Genomic DNA, 18031 nt, shown 5'->3' on the forward strand with positions numbered 1-18031 from the left:
TGACACATCTTCAACTATCACAGACCCCAACTCATCATTTCATCAGTGTTTATGGAACTTCCATTTGCCCATTCCTGGGCTTCAGTCCTATAGTGTGAGTAAAAGAAAAAAAAAAAAAAACTCTGATATAAGGTAAAAAAATTCACAATGAGACTTTATAAAAATGGTATCTCTTTTTAAACCTCAAGAAATAGGAGGATGCATTAAATTGCCAGTCAGGGTGAACGAGACTGTGGTCCAATCATAGGATTGTTGGATGATAACTGTCCCACTGGCAGGGATTCTTCATCTGAGAGACCGCAATTAGGTGTTGGTGACTCAAGCAAGTCTGGGAAGACTCATTCATGACCAAATGAAAGACAACAGGGACTTTATTTGTCTCCAGTTCTGCACTGATCAGCAGGAGACAAAGAAGAGACCCATGGGGAGGTGGGGAGACCAACTGTTTCTTTTACCAGTTGGAGGAAGAGAGCTGCAGGTCTGAGTTGCGGAGCTGCTGAAGAATGGGCGAAAAGACAGAGTACTTCAAGGCTGAACTTTGGTGTCTTATTTATTCCTCTTGGCTACAGAATGCCTGCCAGCAGGAGACTCATCACTAAGATATTACAGGAAAATGAAGCCAGGCAAGAAAAATCTGTATCGCTTTTCTCCTCACCCCATAAACTTTGTTATTCATAAATCAGATTCTTATAGAACAGCCTGCCACAGCTGCCTCTAGGAGCAAGGTTTTATTAGCACAATTCTTATTAAAATACCCAGTAGTTTCAAGAGTAAACATACTTTAAAGTCAAAAGGGGTGTCTTTGAGAAGATATGTAGGTTATTCCTTATCCTTAACTTGTTATTTTATTTAGCAATGGTAAGATTTCTATTACTCCAATGGATTATATAATATGTGGTGTCTTACCAGAAAGCCTCTTTTGATGACTGCTTTTGTGAAATTTTGACAAGTGATGGTGGCCATATTTTATACATCAAGGTTCTGGCATTAGTGTGGCTCAGGTCATTTGAGATCATGCCTAGGTATTCAACTGTTCTGGTTCTCTAGTGCCGCTCTGACAAGAATATACCACAAATGTGATGGCCTTAAAAAACAGGAGTTTATTCTCACAATTTGGAGGCTTAAAGTCCAAGTTCAAAGTGCCAGGCTCTAGGAGCTGGGTGAAAGCCCCGCAACCTTGGGGTCCAGCTCTGCCTCCTGCTCCCAGGCCATTGGAGCTAGAGGCGTTTCTTCACTCAGACAGCTGCTGGCTGCTGAGGCTGAGAAGCCCCAAGGTTGACAAGTAAAAAGGCATAGTCCCGATATTATCAAACCACATGGCAGGCCGTTAACTTAAGTCCATTGTAAGTCCCAAGGTAGGCAGAGCATGGCAGGTTGCTGAGCAATGACATGGCTACATGCAGGGTCCAAGCATGCCATAGGCTAGAGACCATTCCCAAGGCTTCTCCTTATATACAGGAAGCAGACCACATAACCAAAGGCGGCTACTCAACTTCTCCCAGTAGATTCTACCATGGAGTTGATTACCAGTCTCATCATGGGGAATACTACATCCAGCTGCCCAGCCACTCAACCAGGCCTAGTCAAGTTGACATATAAACATAACCATCACATCAACCAACACATATTTATTGAAGTCTAATGTGTTTTGGACACCTACAATGGTAATCAGACAGAAGTAGTCTCTGACTTCAATGAGTTGATGATCTAGTAGTTATTGACATTTTGTCATGATGGTTTTACTTCCTGAATTGGAGAAAATGATCATTTAAGCATGTATTATGTTCCTTGTTAAAGAATAGAAATGTCATGTGCTCTTCTGAGGTTCAGCAATACTTCTGCTTTTTCTTTTCCACTTAAAGAAAAATTTAATGCCCAACGTACTGATTGCTGTCTAATTGCTTCCGAAATCATGGTGACCCATGTATGATGGAGAAGAGGTGCTCTTTCACGGTCTTTTGGCTCTTATCTTTATAGAAGCAGATCATCAGTCCTTTCTTGTGTGGTGCCACTGAGTGGATTTGAACTGCCAAACATTAGGTTGCAGTCTAGTGCTAACCATTGCATCACTCAGGAACCAACATAGGATGCAATATATGCCCCTAAACACTTGTAGATTTTGGAATCATATAATTAACTATGTGTTTGGAATACACATAATTAAATATGGAAGAGATCCATGTTTGTGTCTTTCTAAAGAAAGATGAGCCAACATAATGTGGAAGTTATCAAACAATATCATTAATGTAACACTCAGGTACAATTTTGCTGAAGAAAACAAGGGTTGCAGCAGTATAATGACAGAAACTTCCAGAAAATCAAGCTGAATACAGAAGAGAATGTGGAACCAGGGATATCATTGCTGATATCAGATGGATCATGACTGATAGCAAGATTACTAAAGAAATGTTTACCTGTGTTCTATTGACTACACAAAGGCATTTGACTGTCTTTGTGGATCATAACAAGTTATAGGTAATGTTGCACAGAATGGGTATTCCGGAATGGGAATTGTACTTATGAGGAACCTGTACATAAACTAAGAGGCTGTCACTTGAACAGAACAAGGGGATACTGCGTGATTTAAAATTAGGAAGGATATGTGTCAGGGTTGTATCCTTTCGCCATACTTATTCAATCTGTATGCTGAGCAAGTAATTTGAGAAACTTGGCTATATGAAGAAGAACATGGCATCAGGATTGGAGGAATACTCATTAAGAGCCTGCAATATGCAGATGACACAACATTGCTTGCTCAAAGTGAAGATGACTTGAAACACTTACTGATGAAGATCACAGACTAAAGACTTCAGTATGGATTACACCTTAAAATAAAGAAAACAAAAGTCCTCACAACTGGACCAATAAACAACATCATGATAAATGGAGAAAAGATTGAAGTTGTCAGGGATTTCATTTTACTTAGATCCACAGTCAATACCTATGGAAGCAAGCAGAAGTCAAGAAATTATATGACACATTGCAAATCTGCTGCAAAAGACCTCTTTAAAGCGTTAAGGAGCAAAGATGTTACCTTGAAGACTAAGGTGCACCTGACTCAAGCCATGGCATTTTCAATTGCCTCATATACATGTGAGAGCTGGGCAATGAATACAGAAGAATGAAGAAATATTGTTGTCTGAATTGTGGTGTTAGAGAGGGATACTGAAAATGCCACGGACTGCTAGAAGAACAAACATATCTGTTCTGGAAGTAGTATAGCTGGGATGCTCCTTAGAAGCAAGAATGGCCAGATTTGGTCTTGCCTACTTTGGTCATGTTGTGAGAAGGGATCAGTCCCTGGAGAAGGATATTATGCTTGGTAAAGTAGGAGGTAAGTGGAAAATGGGAAGACCTTCAACAAGATGAATTGACACAGTGGCTGCAATGATGGGCTCAAGCAGAGCAAGGATTGTAAGGATAGCACAGGACTGGGCAGCGTTTCGTTCTGTTGTCTTTGGGTTGCAATGAGTTGGAGCCGACTTGAAGACATTTAGCAACAACAACCACATAATTAACTATCTAGGTGTCAGTATTATTACAGTGGTTTTTTTCATGGTCTCGTAATTTTTGGGGGGTGTTAGCTCTGAAGATAACCATAGTATATACATATAATAAATTTTAATTGTGGTCCACTGTATCTGTAGCATTGTGATAGATTCTTACCTTGTAGCCATGAACCTGTTGACCTCATCCCCATAACCAAGTTGTGATTACACAGTTATTTAAACAATAAAGTGTAAGTTGATATATTAGTCATCATTTTGATAAGTGCTATGAGAAGAGTTGAGAGCTATATATTCAGTATTTGATTGATTTATGTAATATGCAGAACCTGAGAAAGTTTCTTTGAGGATGGGACATTTGTCTGGTTCTTAAGAGATGAGTAGGAATAGGCAAGAGAAAGGAGAGTGCATGTGAAGGAAGAAGAACCTTCTAGACAGAGTGGACTGCAAAGATGTGTGTGTGTGTGTGTGTGTGTGTTTTACTGTCAAATCATTGTTTGAAACTATTGATCAATGAACCTTAAAACCTAACTTGTTTAAGAAATGATAAAATGCTACGACAATTGGGTTAAGCTTATGTACCCAATTATCAAAGCTCCTTTTGCACCCTGAAGATGGAGATGAAAACTTCTGAAACAGCAAAGATGTAATCTTCATTTTTGTTAGCTGCCATGGACTCATGGCAACCCCATGCTCAGTGGAACCAAATGCTGCCTGCCTGGTCCCACACCATCCCTGATGCACACCATCCCCATGATCGGTTGTGGACTAGACCATTGTGTTCCATAGGGTTTTCATTAGTTGATATTCTGAAGTAGATCCTCAGGCCTTTCTTCCTGATCAGTCTTATCTGGAAGCTCCTCTGAAACCTGTGCAGCATCAGAACAACACCCAGGGCTCCTCTGACGGATGAGTGGTGGCTGCGCATGAGGTTCATGAGCTGGGACTTGAACCCAAGTCTTGACATGGAAGGTGAGAGTCTCCCACTGAACCACAGGTGACTCATAATCTTGATTGGCGAATTTCTGCTGGCCTCGATTTTCCCTCTTTACCAACTTCGTCATTTTCTTCACATCCAATGCAGTCATTATTCCAGAATTTTCTTTAACTCAAGTTCAGGTGGGATGATTCAGCTGTGCTTCTTTGACATAGAACTGCAGAGACTCATCACTCCAAACAATGGTGGCACTGAGTGAACTAATGAAATATTATATAAAAGCACTTCTTACTAAGGGCTTTAGCCTTTTTTTTTCCCAAAATATTTTTTATTTTAGAGCAGTTTTAGATTTATAGAATTATTGCTGCAAAAAAGGAGACTGCATCTTATGACTTCTTCCAGCTTCAAAAGGGGGAAACAGAGTCACCATCAACAGCCCAAGGCTTATTCCTATGAGGCCAGATGCCAGGCCTCCATTCTTTTACCAATTCTGTTATATTGAGGGGATTGCAACCAATATCACAAAACAAAATGTGTGTAAATTATTGAATGGAAAACTAATTTGCTCCATAAGCTTTCACCTAAGCTACAATTAAATTTTTTTATTATTATTTTTTTGGTAAAGTGTATTGTTTAAACTCCAAATATTTGGGAATTTTCCAATAATTTTTCAGTTATTGATTTCTAGCTTAATGTCACCGTGATCTGAGAGCATACTTTGTATGATTTCTATTATTCATTAAAGTGTGTTTTATGGCTCAGAATGTGGTCTGTCTTTGTGAATGTTCTATGCGTGTTTAGAAGCATGTGGGATTTACTGCTGGTGGATGGTTTGTAAATATCAATTAGGTCGAGGTAATTGAGAATATGTTTCAGATAAACTATATTCTAACTATATTCTTACTGATTTTCTACCTATTGATCTACCAGTGAGTTGGGTCTGACTTGACGGCACATAACAACAACAATCTGCCAGTTACTGACAAGGTGGTAGTGAGATCTCCAAGTATAGTAGTGGACTTGTCTATTTCTCTTTCAGTTCCAACATTTTTTGCCTCATGCATTTTGATCCTCTGTCATCAGGCCCATACGTGCTTAATATTTTGATGTCTTCTTAGTTAATTTAGAGCACTTTATTTTGTAGTACCTTAATTCTCCCTTATTATTTCCCTTTATCTGAAGTCTGCTTTGATTGAAATTATAATTCTTTGTTCCCTGACCTGTTACACTTAGAGGCAGGGATAATAATATTAATAATATAATATAATATAAAGTTTGTTTGTTATATAAAAAACAAACTCCCTGCTGTGGAGTTGTTTCTGAGTCATAATGACCCCTCCTTGGGTTTCCGAGGAGGTATCGCTACAGAATTAGATTGCCTAGTCTTTCTTCCGAGAAGTGGCTGGTGACTTTGAACCACCACCCTTCTGGTTAGCCTAAGGCATTAGACTGCTAACCAGAAGGCTGACAGTTCAAACCCACCAGGAACTCCGCAGAAGGAAGCCTGAGCAATCTACTTCCCTAAAGATTGACCAATTCAGAAGCTCCAAGGGGGCCACTATGAGTCAGAATCGACGCAATGGCAATGAGTTTGGTTTTTTAGGACATAATGGTACAGAGGCTTTAGAGTCAGGACAATATTGTGGTACAAAGGCTTTGGAATAAGACAGACCTAGATTCAAATACCTGCATGGCATTAATGTGACCTAGGGTGCTTCTTTCCTCTCTGTTAAGTGGAAGGCAATAACAATATCTACCTTATAGGATTCATTTTGCGTATTTGAAGGGAAAGCATGAGAATTGACTCAGGGGAGTCTAGAGTAAGTTTTATTAGTTTTTATCTTAATTTAATTCTTACCTAATTAACACTTGTTTTCTTCAACATGTTGAATTAAAAAGCTTTTAGTATATTACTTTTTCTGGATTTTTATTACCTCGTGAATAATGTGGAATTATTAAGAAACAAAAAAAGAGCTGATTATGCAAATGATTGAAATATTTAATAATACCTTGAAGTAGTCTTAGGAAATTGGAATAAAGAACTTTTCTGTAGTTATACTGGTTTTTCCCAGAGGCATAGGGTATTAAGGAAACAAAAGATAATTTCAGAAAAAGTTTTAAGATGTAGAATGCATTAGAAGAAATACTTCAATAAGTTCTATCATTAATGAATATTCAGAGAGTATACTAACTTCTTCTAAGATACAGTGGCCAATCCAAAGAATTCAAATAAAGAAACAAAGAAAGAATGACCAAATAAGCCTTAAGTAGTTAGAGTCTTTCAAATTCCTTGGTTTGATACATTGAGACAATTCTGTATTATTTTGGGTCCAGGACACAATTGTTTAAGCAGTTGGTATCTTCATTGTCTTTCTCCTAGCCCACTCAGCCCTGTGCCTCCTTCAGCATACCTCTCAAACCTCTCAAATCCGCAGTCTTGGAGGGACCCTTTTGGACACCTGCCCTAGACAAGCCTTGTGCACACTCTCCCACCCTTTCATTCTTGCTCCAAATGCCTGTGTTTATTTATTTAATATAGTCCCTTGAGTTGACTCCTCCTACTGTGGATTAGAATCACTCAGATTCACATTGAGGTCTACTAAGAAGATCTTCCACACTTGGTCTCTCTAAATCGTTTCAACAGTGTAAGGAGTATATTAGAGATGCTTTAACTCAAGAGAACACAGTTGAAATTGGTGGCATTTCACAATAATGGTGGACTTGCTGGATGAGAATTTGGTTTTTCAATCCTGTCTGTGGAATCAGTGACATGAGTTCTCACTTAATGCGCGCACAGCTAGGCCTGGCTAGGATAATCCTTGAATGACTGTTAGCTTAAAATTTGATAAAGGGTTTATAAAGAAATTTACTTGGTTCCAAATACTGTCTAATCAGTGACAGAACTTGAGAGCCAATAGTGTATACAGGTCCCATCCATTGCACAAAGAGCAATGCTGTTGAATACTTCGCTCACACATTCTGGAAAGAGACATACTGAATGACAGTGCATCTTGCTTTTTTTGGTGTTAGAAGCCAAAGTGCTATTTGCTACAAGTAAACTTCTTGACTGTTAACAGGTTGCTTATTTAACATTTGGATGATCTAGGCTAATTGTTTTTCCTCTATTTTCTGAACAAGTAGTTTTGACTTTTTCCCTGATAGTTAAAACAAGTTAGACAAAGGAGACTGAGGGTAAGTAAAAGTCACATCAATTCTGTTGGTGCCTTCCAACTAATTCTGGGAAATGACTAGGTAGGGAGCAGAAAATGAGTTTTTAATTTCATTTTTGGATTTGAATTATCCATGCTTCTAATAGACCCCACCATGCTATATGGTTGAGAATAGTGACACAGTCTGTAATCACTGATTCTGGTCTTCAGTTCTCCCTTAATCTAGGTTAAAATAGAAATGGAAGTTGTGTCATTTTTCATCTTCTTCCCTTCAATTTTAGTTAGATGTTTTTGAACTGCTGTTCACTATTTGTACAATATTGTCACTTGTAATTTGTGCAATTACTACCTACAGGTAGCACAGAATGCCTTCCTCATTGAGCTGTGACCTGGAATCCTATCACATTGCAGATGGCCACATAATATGTATAGTTTATTGTTTTTGCTCAGTACATTTGGTAGAGGCTTTGGCATTAAAAAAAAATAGAGTACATTTGGGGATAAATTAGAGAAAATACTTGTTATTGGTAAATGAGTCTGCCTTTTCCTATTTGACTGATGATTTTATAAATATTCAACTCTCTCTTCCATCTCTCCACTTGTATTTTATTGTTCTACATCCCAATCCTGCAGCTGTTTTTGTCTTGTGTTCTGCTACATGAATAATAGATTTATGAGACTCAAAGGAGCATGGTACTTCAACTCACTGCTCTAAGTAGTAATACAGCTAAGCCATCTGAGTCAACTATTTCTAAATTCCTCCAAGAAAGGAAACTTCATGATTTGGGTCACATGTAACTTCTCTTTTCTTTGTCTCCTCACATCACCTCCTTTCTTCCTTGTGCTTTTGGCAGTTCCTTCATTCATTCAACAAACACTGAAGAACTTTTGATGATGATACCAGTACCCAGGATCTTTTTATTACTGTGGCTTTATAGTATGTTTTGAAATCAAGAAGTGTGAGTCTTCCTACTTTATTTTTCTTCTTAAAGATTGCTTTCGCTCTTCAGGGTCCCTTACTCTTCCATATAAATGAGAGAATTGGCTTTTCCATTTCTGCAAAGAAGGCTCTTAGAATTTCAATGGGGATTGCTTGAGTTAATAGATTGCTTTGGGTAGTATTGACTTAATTATATTAAGCCTTCCTTCATTGTCTTTTTAAGTGTCATCTGATATATCTAATCCAGACCTTCAAAAACATTTATACTTAAAAATTTCAGAGCCACACATTTATCCAAATAAGTTGACAAATTAGAGCAAAATAAGACAGAGTTAAAACATTAGTTATTCATTTGCTTTGGATAGATAGAACAAGTGATATTTTAAAAGGATGTTTGCTTCTCCTATCTTTAATATTAACAGTAGCTGTATTGCCTTTTTACCAAAATGTCTGACAAATTTTCGGGAGATAAATTTTTGTTTATTAAAACTGTTTGTTCTGCTGCTACTTTTGAGCATCACAACTTGGCTTTGTGCAGGCTAATATCCTCCTCTGTAACCTACAGTTACAGTGTAACTGTAGGAGGGATTGGATTTTTCTCCTATAATTTATTGAGACTATCAGCTGGGTAAGACTTTGGAAAAAATTAGTTTCAACTCCTATTTCTAAACGTTTCTATTAGAGAAAAAGAAATTCATTTGTGGAAAGTTTAAAACCAACCAAACTTCTTGAGGGAGAGGGGTCAGTTCTGAGATGATGAGGTACAGCTGAAAGACTGAACACCTGTGAAATCACAGGCAGTAAGATGTACATTTTAAGCAAGCTCTGGTGGCATGGTGCCTAAGGCATTTGACTGCTAACCAGGTGGTTGGCGGGTCAAACCCTCCAGCCACTCACAGAAGGAAGACAGAGCAATCTACTTCTGTAAAGATTTACTGCCTCAGAAACCCAAAGGGGGTCACCATGAGTCGGAATCGATTAGATGGCAGTGAGTTTGGCTTTTGTTTTATTCTTCTTTAGTGTCTTTCATTAAGGGGTCTACTTGGGTGATAATGAAGTTTGCTAAGTATTTTATTTGAAAGGTTGTCTTTTAAAAGTTTACTATTAGAATATTCATAGCAGAAACAATCTTTGATGCTAAGCCATATTTCAAGAACAGCTAGTAATTATAATTTCTGTTCTTTTCATAACATCTTTTACACACATAGACACACACCCTACACAGCAGTGTGCCCAAACTGACTTGTACAGGCTCATGAAAGCCTACTGTTAAATTCTCAGAAGTTTTGCCGGCCATTTGATATCAGATAAGTAGCTTGAAATAGGCCATGATGGGAGTATTTACACCATGGAAAGTGGCATATCAAGGACTTTTTTTTTTTTTTTTTTTTGTCTCTTACAAAGCCGGTTGTGAAACATTTACCAGCCCACCTGTGCTCTGAGATGGTCCTACGACAGTCCTAAGATAGGACTATTAGCATTGAAGATGGTTTTGTCGTGAAGCTTCACTGGAGTAAAGTAAACTACTCTCTCTCCGTGTGTTTTCAGGGATTAGGAAAGACCGGAGAGGAGGGAGAATGTTGAAGCACAAACGGCCGAGAGATGATGGGGAGAGCAGGAGTGAAGCGGGACCCTCCGCAGACATGAGAACAGCCAACATTTGGACAAACACCCTCTTCATTAAGCACACCAAGAAGAACAGCCCGGCCTTGTCCCTGACAGCCGATCAGATGATCAGTGCCTTGTTGGAGGCAGAGCCTCCCTTAATCTATTCTGAGTACGACCCGACTCGGCCCTTCAGTGAGGCTTCCATGATGGGCTTATTGACCAACCTGGCAGACAGGGAGCTAGTTCACATGATCAACTGGGCCAAGAGGGTACCAGGTAAGAACGTGATGCTTCAACTGTCATTTTAAGAGTCAAAAGCATTTCATTACTGGTTAGGATGTCATGGAAGAAATTGTGGGAAGCAATAGCTTTTTATTTAATTGGCTTCAAAGAAACATCAGAATTGGCTAATTTTTCAGTATTAGCATGCATACTGTCATACCCTGGGAAATTAATATTTTTAAATAAAAATTCTTCTAGAAATTAAAATCTTTGACATGACATGACATGATTTGGTTATTTTTAACCCATTTTATTCACCAAAAAGATTTGAGGTGGATACTACATAATGAATGGATTTATCATTATATACTCATGGTGTCAGAATTTTAAACAATTGAAATATCTCTGCTCCACAGAACTTTTTAATATCTAGGACCTTTTTCCAATAATTTTTCTTTTTTTAAATAAACAATTTCACCATAAGAAATCTTTTCTTTTAAACTGTCTGTGGACTAAATAGATAATTATACTTTTCTTTTTTTTAATGACAATTATTTATCCAACCCTGTCCATTTAGTATTTTAAGAGAAAGGGAACTACAATAGAAACGTAAATTAGATACTCAGCCCTCTGAGGAGCTATGGCAAAATATGATGGCTGAAGTGACTCTTTGGTTCTTCTGTTGAGTCTCTCAGAACTGCTGTTTCTGTCAAACTTGACTATTGGTCTTGTTTAGGAAGAAAAACTAGTTATTATGGACACAAGAGTAGGAAATGACCTTTTCCATGACCCACCATATCCATTCCTACTAACGTAGCTAATGTAGATGATCCAAGGCAGGATGAAAGTAAAGCTTTGATCTGGATTTATAGATCAAATGAGTGATGGGGTTACATATTTTCTCTTGGTTTCTTTTAATAGATGAAATTAATTATTACTAATAAAGCATGGACTATTGTTAATGTAGAGTTTTGTACTTTTATTTCATGGGTCATTGATAGGTTCTAGGCTGAGTGAACATGGTTCTGGCCTGAGAAAATATTACATGTATTTGCATATGTCAACACATAAAAGAGTAATTTTTCAAATAAGAAGCAACAGTGTGGTCATCTAAACTTAATAAAGGGTATTCATGTACGGAGTGGAGACCTGGTTAGCTAGAGGCATGCATATGAATAGGTGAATCTAGATTTTCAGAGTCAATCCAAGTGGTAAGCAAAGACTTCTGACCATCTTTTGTATTCAGGTTTGTTGAACACATATATTTTAGTGTTCTCATGTCTAGCAGATCCATGATAATCCAATATGGGAATGTAAAGTTAAGATGGCTAGAGCTTTTATTTTTATCTTTATATCTATTATTTCTTTTTAAATAAATACTTTTGGAAAACAAACAAAACAAAATAACTCATGGCCATATCCCAGAGAGCTGACTCTTAATTGCTGTGTAAATTTTTCTATAAGCATATATGAAGTCTTTGCAGTATTAGTTCCAGAGCACTGCTGAACCCAAGTACATGAATATATGTTCTGATTAACCAGAAGATTCCAATGACATTTGTATACTTATACAAATTTGAAGAACATTTGAATGAGGAGGAATTAAGCTCAGATACATTATCAGTAGATAAAGAGTTCATGGCAATAATCTCTGAATTCAGGAACAAAATAGAGACAGAAATCAAGGGAAGAAAAATATTATGTCCATGCTTAGCCATTCTCCTTGTTGAACCCAGAACTAAGCAAATTTATGGTAATGAGATGTGTAGCAAAGCTAATCTATAACTTGATTATGTTAATTTAAAAGACTCAGATAATTCCAGCATCATCAGGCCAAAACAGTATCTTGTTACTTGCTGATTTTTTTATTTTAAAAAAGAATTATAAACACAAAAATGAAAAATAAAAATGTGTGTACCATTAGAACACAGCTGTTATAAATCAAAAGCCTACTTGTTCCAAATAGCATAAAATGAAAATAGCCACTGATTTAAAAAAGATGAAAAATGAGGAAAGAAAAACATCTTCTGGAAAAATATGAAGATGATTGTCAAGCTTTTCAGAGAAGTTGACAGAGTCACATTGTGAAAAGCTTTTACATATCCAAATACCATCTGTCATTTTGAAAAGCAGACCACCATGAAAATCTAATATGACAATGTTGCATTTATATTGTAATAGGCGAATAATAATAGTGATTGAGAAAGAGAAGGAATAGAAAACATCATTCATGAGAAAGCATCATTCATGAGAAAGCATCAAGCTCTAGTGTTGTTGTTAGTTGCGTATGTGTTTGCTGAAACTCACGATGACTTTTGGTACAGCAGAATGAAGCTCTGCTTGGGCCTGTGCCATCATCATGACTGTTTGTATATTTGACTACATTGTTGCAGTTATTGAGTTAATCCTTCTAATTGAAGGTTCCCCTCATTTGTATTGGCCCTCTACTTTACCAAACATGATACTTTTCGTAGCAATTGATCTTTCCTGATGACATGTCCAGTGTAAGTGAGTTGAAGTCTCACCATCCTTGCTTCGAAGGAACATTCTGGTTGTATTTCTTCTAAGACGGATGTGTTCTTTTTTCTAGCAGTCCATGGGATAGTCAATATTTGTCATCAATAACACAGTTGTAGTGTATCAGTTCTGCTTTACTTTTTCATTATCCAACTTTCACATGCATATGATTAGCTATATGATACAAAAACTGGTATAGGACATTTTGATAATCTTCATAGTGTGTATCAATATAACAGAAATTGAGAACTGACTTCAATTGGGATGATGAATCTTAATAAATGTAATCAATACTTCGAATAATTTTAGTAGCTCTAGAAATTAAAAAAAAAAAAAAAAAACTAATAGAATATTGCCAGAATTTTCAAATGTTGATTATAAATTGATTTTTCCTTTATCTTAACATCTGGGGCACGCTTTTTGATCTTTCTGGAGTCAAAATGAAAGGAGCATTAGGGTGAAATGCACTATGCAAATGTGATAGTCAAGTTCCAATCTGAAAAGTACTGATATTACACCTGGCAAAAGAGGAGACATCTTCCAACAATTCTGAAGATGGCATAGCCCTGGGCAACCTTCTGATGTCTTATATGTAAGTTAGACAAATTCACTATGAGTTGGAGCTGAGTCAACGACAACTAACAGCAACAACAAAACATGACATCAAGAAATTATTTTTTTCCCTCGGCGACTTAAGAGCAACCACAGCAAGGAGACTGAGAAAGCCTTTGTATTTAGTACTGAAAAGGGATGCTTTTGTATAACCTGTGTTACAGATCTGCTTTCTAGTATCTTGGTTTAGAGAAGGGTTTTCCCTTCATTGTTGGCTGTGAAATTTGTTAATCTTCAAAAGGCATTTTACATAATCTATCTACAGATGGATGTTTAGTTTTAAAAGAGTTAGGTCATTAAAATGGAATTTACTGTTATTTTATCCATGGCGAAACTAGTCAAGAAATGCAACATCATTTAACTGAGGGTTGAGAAAAGAACAAAATATGATGGCAAAAGTTGTTGTATTTTCACTTTTCCCATCACACTCAATTGCTTTATTGAGTGGTTGAGTCTTAGCTTCTGAGTTAATGGAGTACATTTGATTTTTTTCCACGCAAAGCTGAATCATATCATCAAACCATTACTTTATTAACAAGTTAATCTGTTTCAAATCCACTATAGTTTTACATAGCTCAAGTGTAATTTGACAATTCACATTTGTGTTTTAGTATTATATAATTAATTAGCATTTTGATGACTATCTGGCTCTAATTCTTTATTGTTTGAGAATTATGGACTGATAATAAGCCTGCAGCCTCATCAGTCTTTGGACATCTTCTGAGTGGGTTTGCTGTCGGTGCTGGTCTGTTGTTGTTGTTTGCCATCGAGTTGGACACTAGCGACCCCTCCTTGGGTTTCCAAGGCGTTATCACTACAGAAGTAGATTGCCCAACCTTCCTTCCGAGGAGTGGCTGGTGGGTTTGAACCGCCAGCCTTCTGGTTAGCAGTCAGGTGCCTTAGGTGCTGGTCTAGGAAGGAGAATAAAAAGTCAGCAACTACCAGGTTTGGTTTCATGGGAAACATTCCACTTTAACCACTTTCTCATTCTTTTTAATGGAAACTAAGTGACTCTTCTCCTTCTGCTTTCCTGCCTGAGTCCTTGTCAGCTCAACACTACAAGGGTCTTCTCTTCCTCTTTGTCCCAATGCCCTACCATTTCTATTGGCATTTGACTGCTAACCAGAAGGCTGGAGGTTCAAACTCACCAACCACTCCTTGGAAGGAAGACTGGGCAATCTACTTCCATAGAGATATTTCCTCAGAAACCCAAGAAGGGGTTGCTGTGAGTCAGATCTGACTTGAAGGCAGTGAGTTTGGTTTTGGTTTTGGTTCTGCTTAGGTTCAGCCCAGGGATAGAAGATCCACTTTTCTGGGCATGCCTCCACATGCCCCAAGCTCAACTTTCTCAGAAGCTTCTTGTGCCATGTCAGAGAGTTAGGTCTGGGCCGTTCCAGAGCTCGAGGCCACCTCTGCCCCAGTGTTCTTCAAGAATCCAATAATCAACTACTTTGAGTATACTATTCATCCTCCTCATTAAGAGTATCAGTGACCTAAGCTCTGGACTTGCTTGTTGAATGAGTACATGAATGAAAGGTGACTTTGGAAACTCCTAATTTTAAGACATCTCTGAGTCCAGTTTTTCAATAAACTTGAGCTTATTTTTAAGGCTGCAGTGTTATTCCTTTTTATCTCTCTTCAGAGTGTGTTGCCATTCTGATACTTCTTTGGCAGCTGCCTTCGTGAGACTTCCCTTTCTTTAACTTTTCTTTTGTAAGGGGCAGAGTAATGTCCAAATTATATGAGCTCAGAACTTTAAAAGAGTTCAGTTTGCTATCATCATGCAAGTTTCACTTAGTGAGTGTCACTTAAAACCTAAAATGAGTAGGGACAGCAGGGCAGGGAGAGGACAAAATACCTCCATCTGGGATTTGGAAGCATCTCTAAGGAACACATTCTGTTCTGGGTGTTGGCTGAGGATTCACAGAGTCTTGGAAAGCCTACCCAGTACTCTGATCCTCAGCCTGTAATCAAACCAGGGGCCCTTGCCCTCAGATTGTCCCAGCATGGTTTTGGATGGCCTGGCAATGAGAGATCATGTGACACAGGCTATGGCTAACATCCTGGTCAGGTGACAGACATGCATGTGTAAGTGTAGGCATTGAAATTTGTATTTTGTGACCATCCCATAATAAGAGCATTGGGAGTGACTTTGATGTACCCAGACATGAATAGTGGCAGATCTGGGCTCAGCAGTACAGAGGTTTTTTGGAAGGGTCTGTTTCCAAGTCAGTGCATGAAAGCTGTGGATGAAATTCAGGAAAACAGCTCTACTTCCCTGATTTTTCTTTCACACAAAACTTGGAAGCCCCGTAGATGTTGCTATAAAAAAACCAAAAAACCAAACTCACTGACGTTGAGTCGATCCCAACTCATAGCAACCCCTCCTTGGGTTTCCAAGGCTGTATCCCTACAGATAGTAGATTTCCCAATCTTCCTTCCAAAGAGTGGCTGGTGGTTTTGAACACCAGCCTTCTGGTTAGCAGTCAAATGCCTTAGGCACTACACTACCAGAGCTGCCATAGTTGGTGCTAGTAAGCCTTTATTGTTGTCTTGTTGGGAGTTGCCACTGTGTCGATTCTGACTCATGGCACCCCCATGTGTGCAAAGTAGAGCTCCTCCACTGCATTTTCGAGGCTGTGACCTTTCAGAAGCAGATTGCCAGGCCTTTCCTCCAATACACCTCTGAGGAGTTCAAACCACCAACCTTTTGACTAGTAGTCAAGAACTACGAGTCACGTCAGCCAGTGACTCCATTTAGCCTTTAAAACCCTTAAAATTTGAGAGGTACTTGACAAGAATGCCTATTTGCTTCACCCTCTTCCAGGTTCTGGTACAGGGAATCTGGGTTGGGACCCAAGAGCCTTCATGCTTATCTTGAGCACAGTGGAAATGTGGTACTAGGCATGCTAGACTACCCTGTGGGGAATGTGGGTCCATGGCTCTGCTACTTCCTGGGGGAATTTGGTATGGAGGATGTCAGTTGTTATTAACTAACTTTTTAGGTGCTGAAAAGATATATTACTATTGACATACATTAAAAAAATTAAAAGTGCTTGCATTTTCAAGGTGAAGGATATAAGGAACTATTGATTTAAAGAAGAATGCTTGGCTCGTCTAGTGGAGGCTTGGTTAATCATTTTCTCTTGTATAGTCTCTCCTCTGTCCACCAACTGGTTCACTGAACTTCTGACTTTGAAGTTGATTTAGACCTTTCATAGTTCTCTGCATCGACCTGGAAAAAAAGCCCTGTGAAAAAAACTCAGACTCCAGAAGTATGTTTTCATCTGGTCCTTAAGTTTCCCTTTGGACATTTGTATCTTTGTTCCATTTGCATGTATCCTAATTTAAAGTGTGAGATGTGGCTTCAACATTGTTTTTGTATAGATGTCTGGACAGTTGTTTCAATACCCTTTACTAAATAGCACCTATAGAAATATTTTTACACTATCTTTATAGTTGACCCTCCAAGTTACTATCAGCTATCAATATAAAGACAACAAAAATCCTCACAACTGGACCATAAAAGCAGGATCACAAAAAGATTGAGGTTGTCAAAGACTTCACATTGCTTGGTTCTACAATTGATGCCAATGGAAGCAGCAGTCAGGACATCAGACAACTATAGCACTGGACAAATCGGCTGTGAAGGACCTCTTTCAAGTGCTGAAGAGCAAAGATGTCTCCTTGAGGATTAAGGTTTGTCTGACACAAGCCATGGTATTTTCAGTCACCTCATATGCATGTGATAGCTGGACAATGAATAAGGAGGACTGAAGAAGAGTAGATGCTTTTGAGCTGTCGTGTTGGCAAAGAATGCTGAAAGTACCGTGGACTGCTAAAAGAACTAACAGGTCTGTCCTGGAGGAAGTGCAGCCAGAATGCTCCTTTGAGACAAGAATGGCCAGACTTAGTCTAACATACTTTGGTCACATTGTAAGAAGGGACAGTTCCCTGGAGAAGGATGTCATGCTTGGTAGGGTGCAGGGTTGATGAAAGAAGGGAAGGCCCTCAACGAGGTAGATTGACACAGTGGCGGGGGCGAGGGGCTCAAGTGTAGCAAGAATCCTGTAGCTGGCTCAGGACTGGGCGGTGTTTCCTTCTGCTGTGCATAGGGTTGCTATGAGTCGGAGATGACTCAATGGCACTTAACAACAACAGCAACAAGAGCTTTCAAAGTAGGGTAATCGATATGACCCATAGGTTACATGTTTGGCTTTTCTTCCCAATTTTGAAAATCAGAAATAAAAAGGAAATAAATTATTTATTCATAAATTGTAAATTTTGTTAATTTACGTGTCTTGACTGTATAGTGTAGTCTGCCCTGTGTGACTATATCGTGGAAATTTTCATTAATCTCAGACATAAGAGGCAAAAAAGTTGGTAAGACTTCATGCATTTAAAACAGACCAGTGCTGACAGAAGCCAGTCAGGTGATTACCATTCAATTACAATATGACAGAAACATTGCTCCTCAGGAGAGAAAAAGAGGCGCACTCTAGGCTTCCCTTCTCTCCTT

The 18031-nt window shown here is 38.4% G+C and overlaps 1 protein-coding gene across 1 annotated transcript in view; it reads left to right on the plus strand.

The window, feature by feature from the left end:
* ESR1 (estrogen receptor 1) overlaps nucleotides 1–18031 on the plus strand; it is a 426028-nt gene that overhangs the window by 146579 nt on the left and 261418 nt on the right. The window contains exon 5 of the mRNA XM_007943212.2: nucleotides 10102–10437. Within this exon, the coding sequence (XP_007941403.1) occupies nucleotides 10102–10437 (336 nt within the window). The remainder of the gene's footprint in view (nucleotides 1–10101; nucleotides 10438–18031) is intronic.

This window comes from Orycteropus afer, unplaced genomic scaffold (assembly GCF_000298275.1).
Source record: "Orycteropus afer afer isolate SDZICR_OR568_19922 unplaced genomic scaffold, OryAfe1.0 scaffold00101, whole genome shotgun sequence".
Lineage (NCBI taxonomy): Eukaryota > Metazoa > Chordata > Mammalia > Tubulidentata > Orycteropodidae > Orycteropus > Orycteropus afer.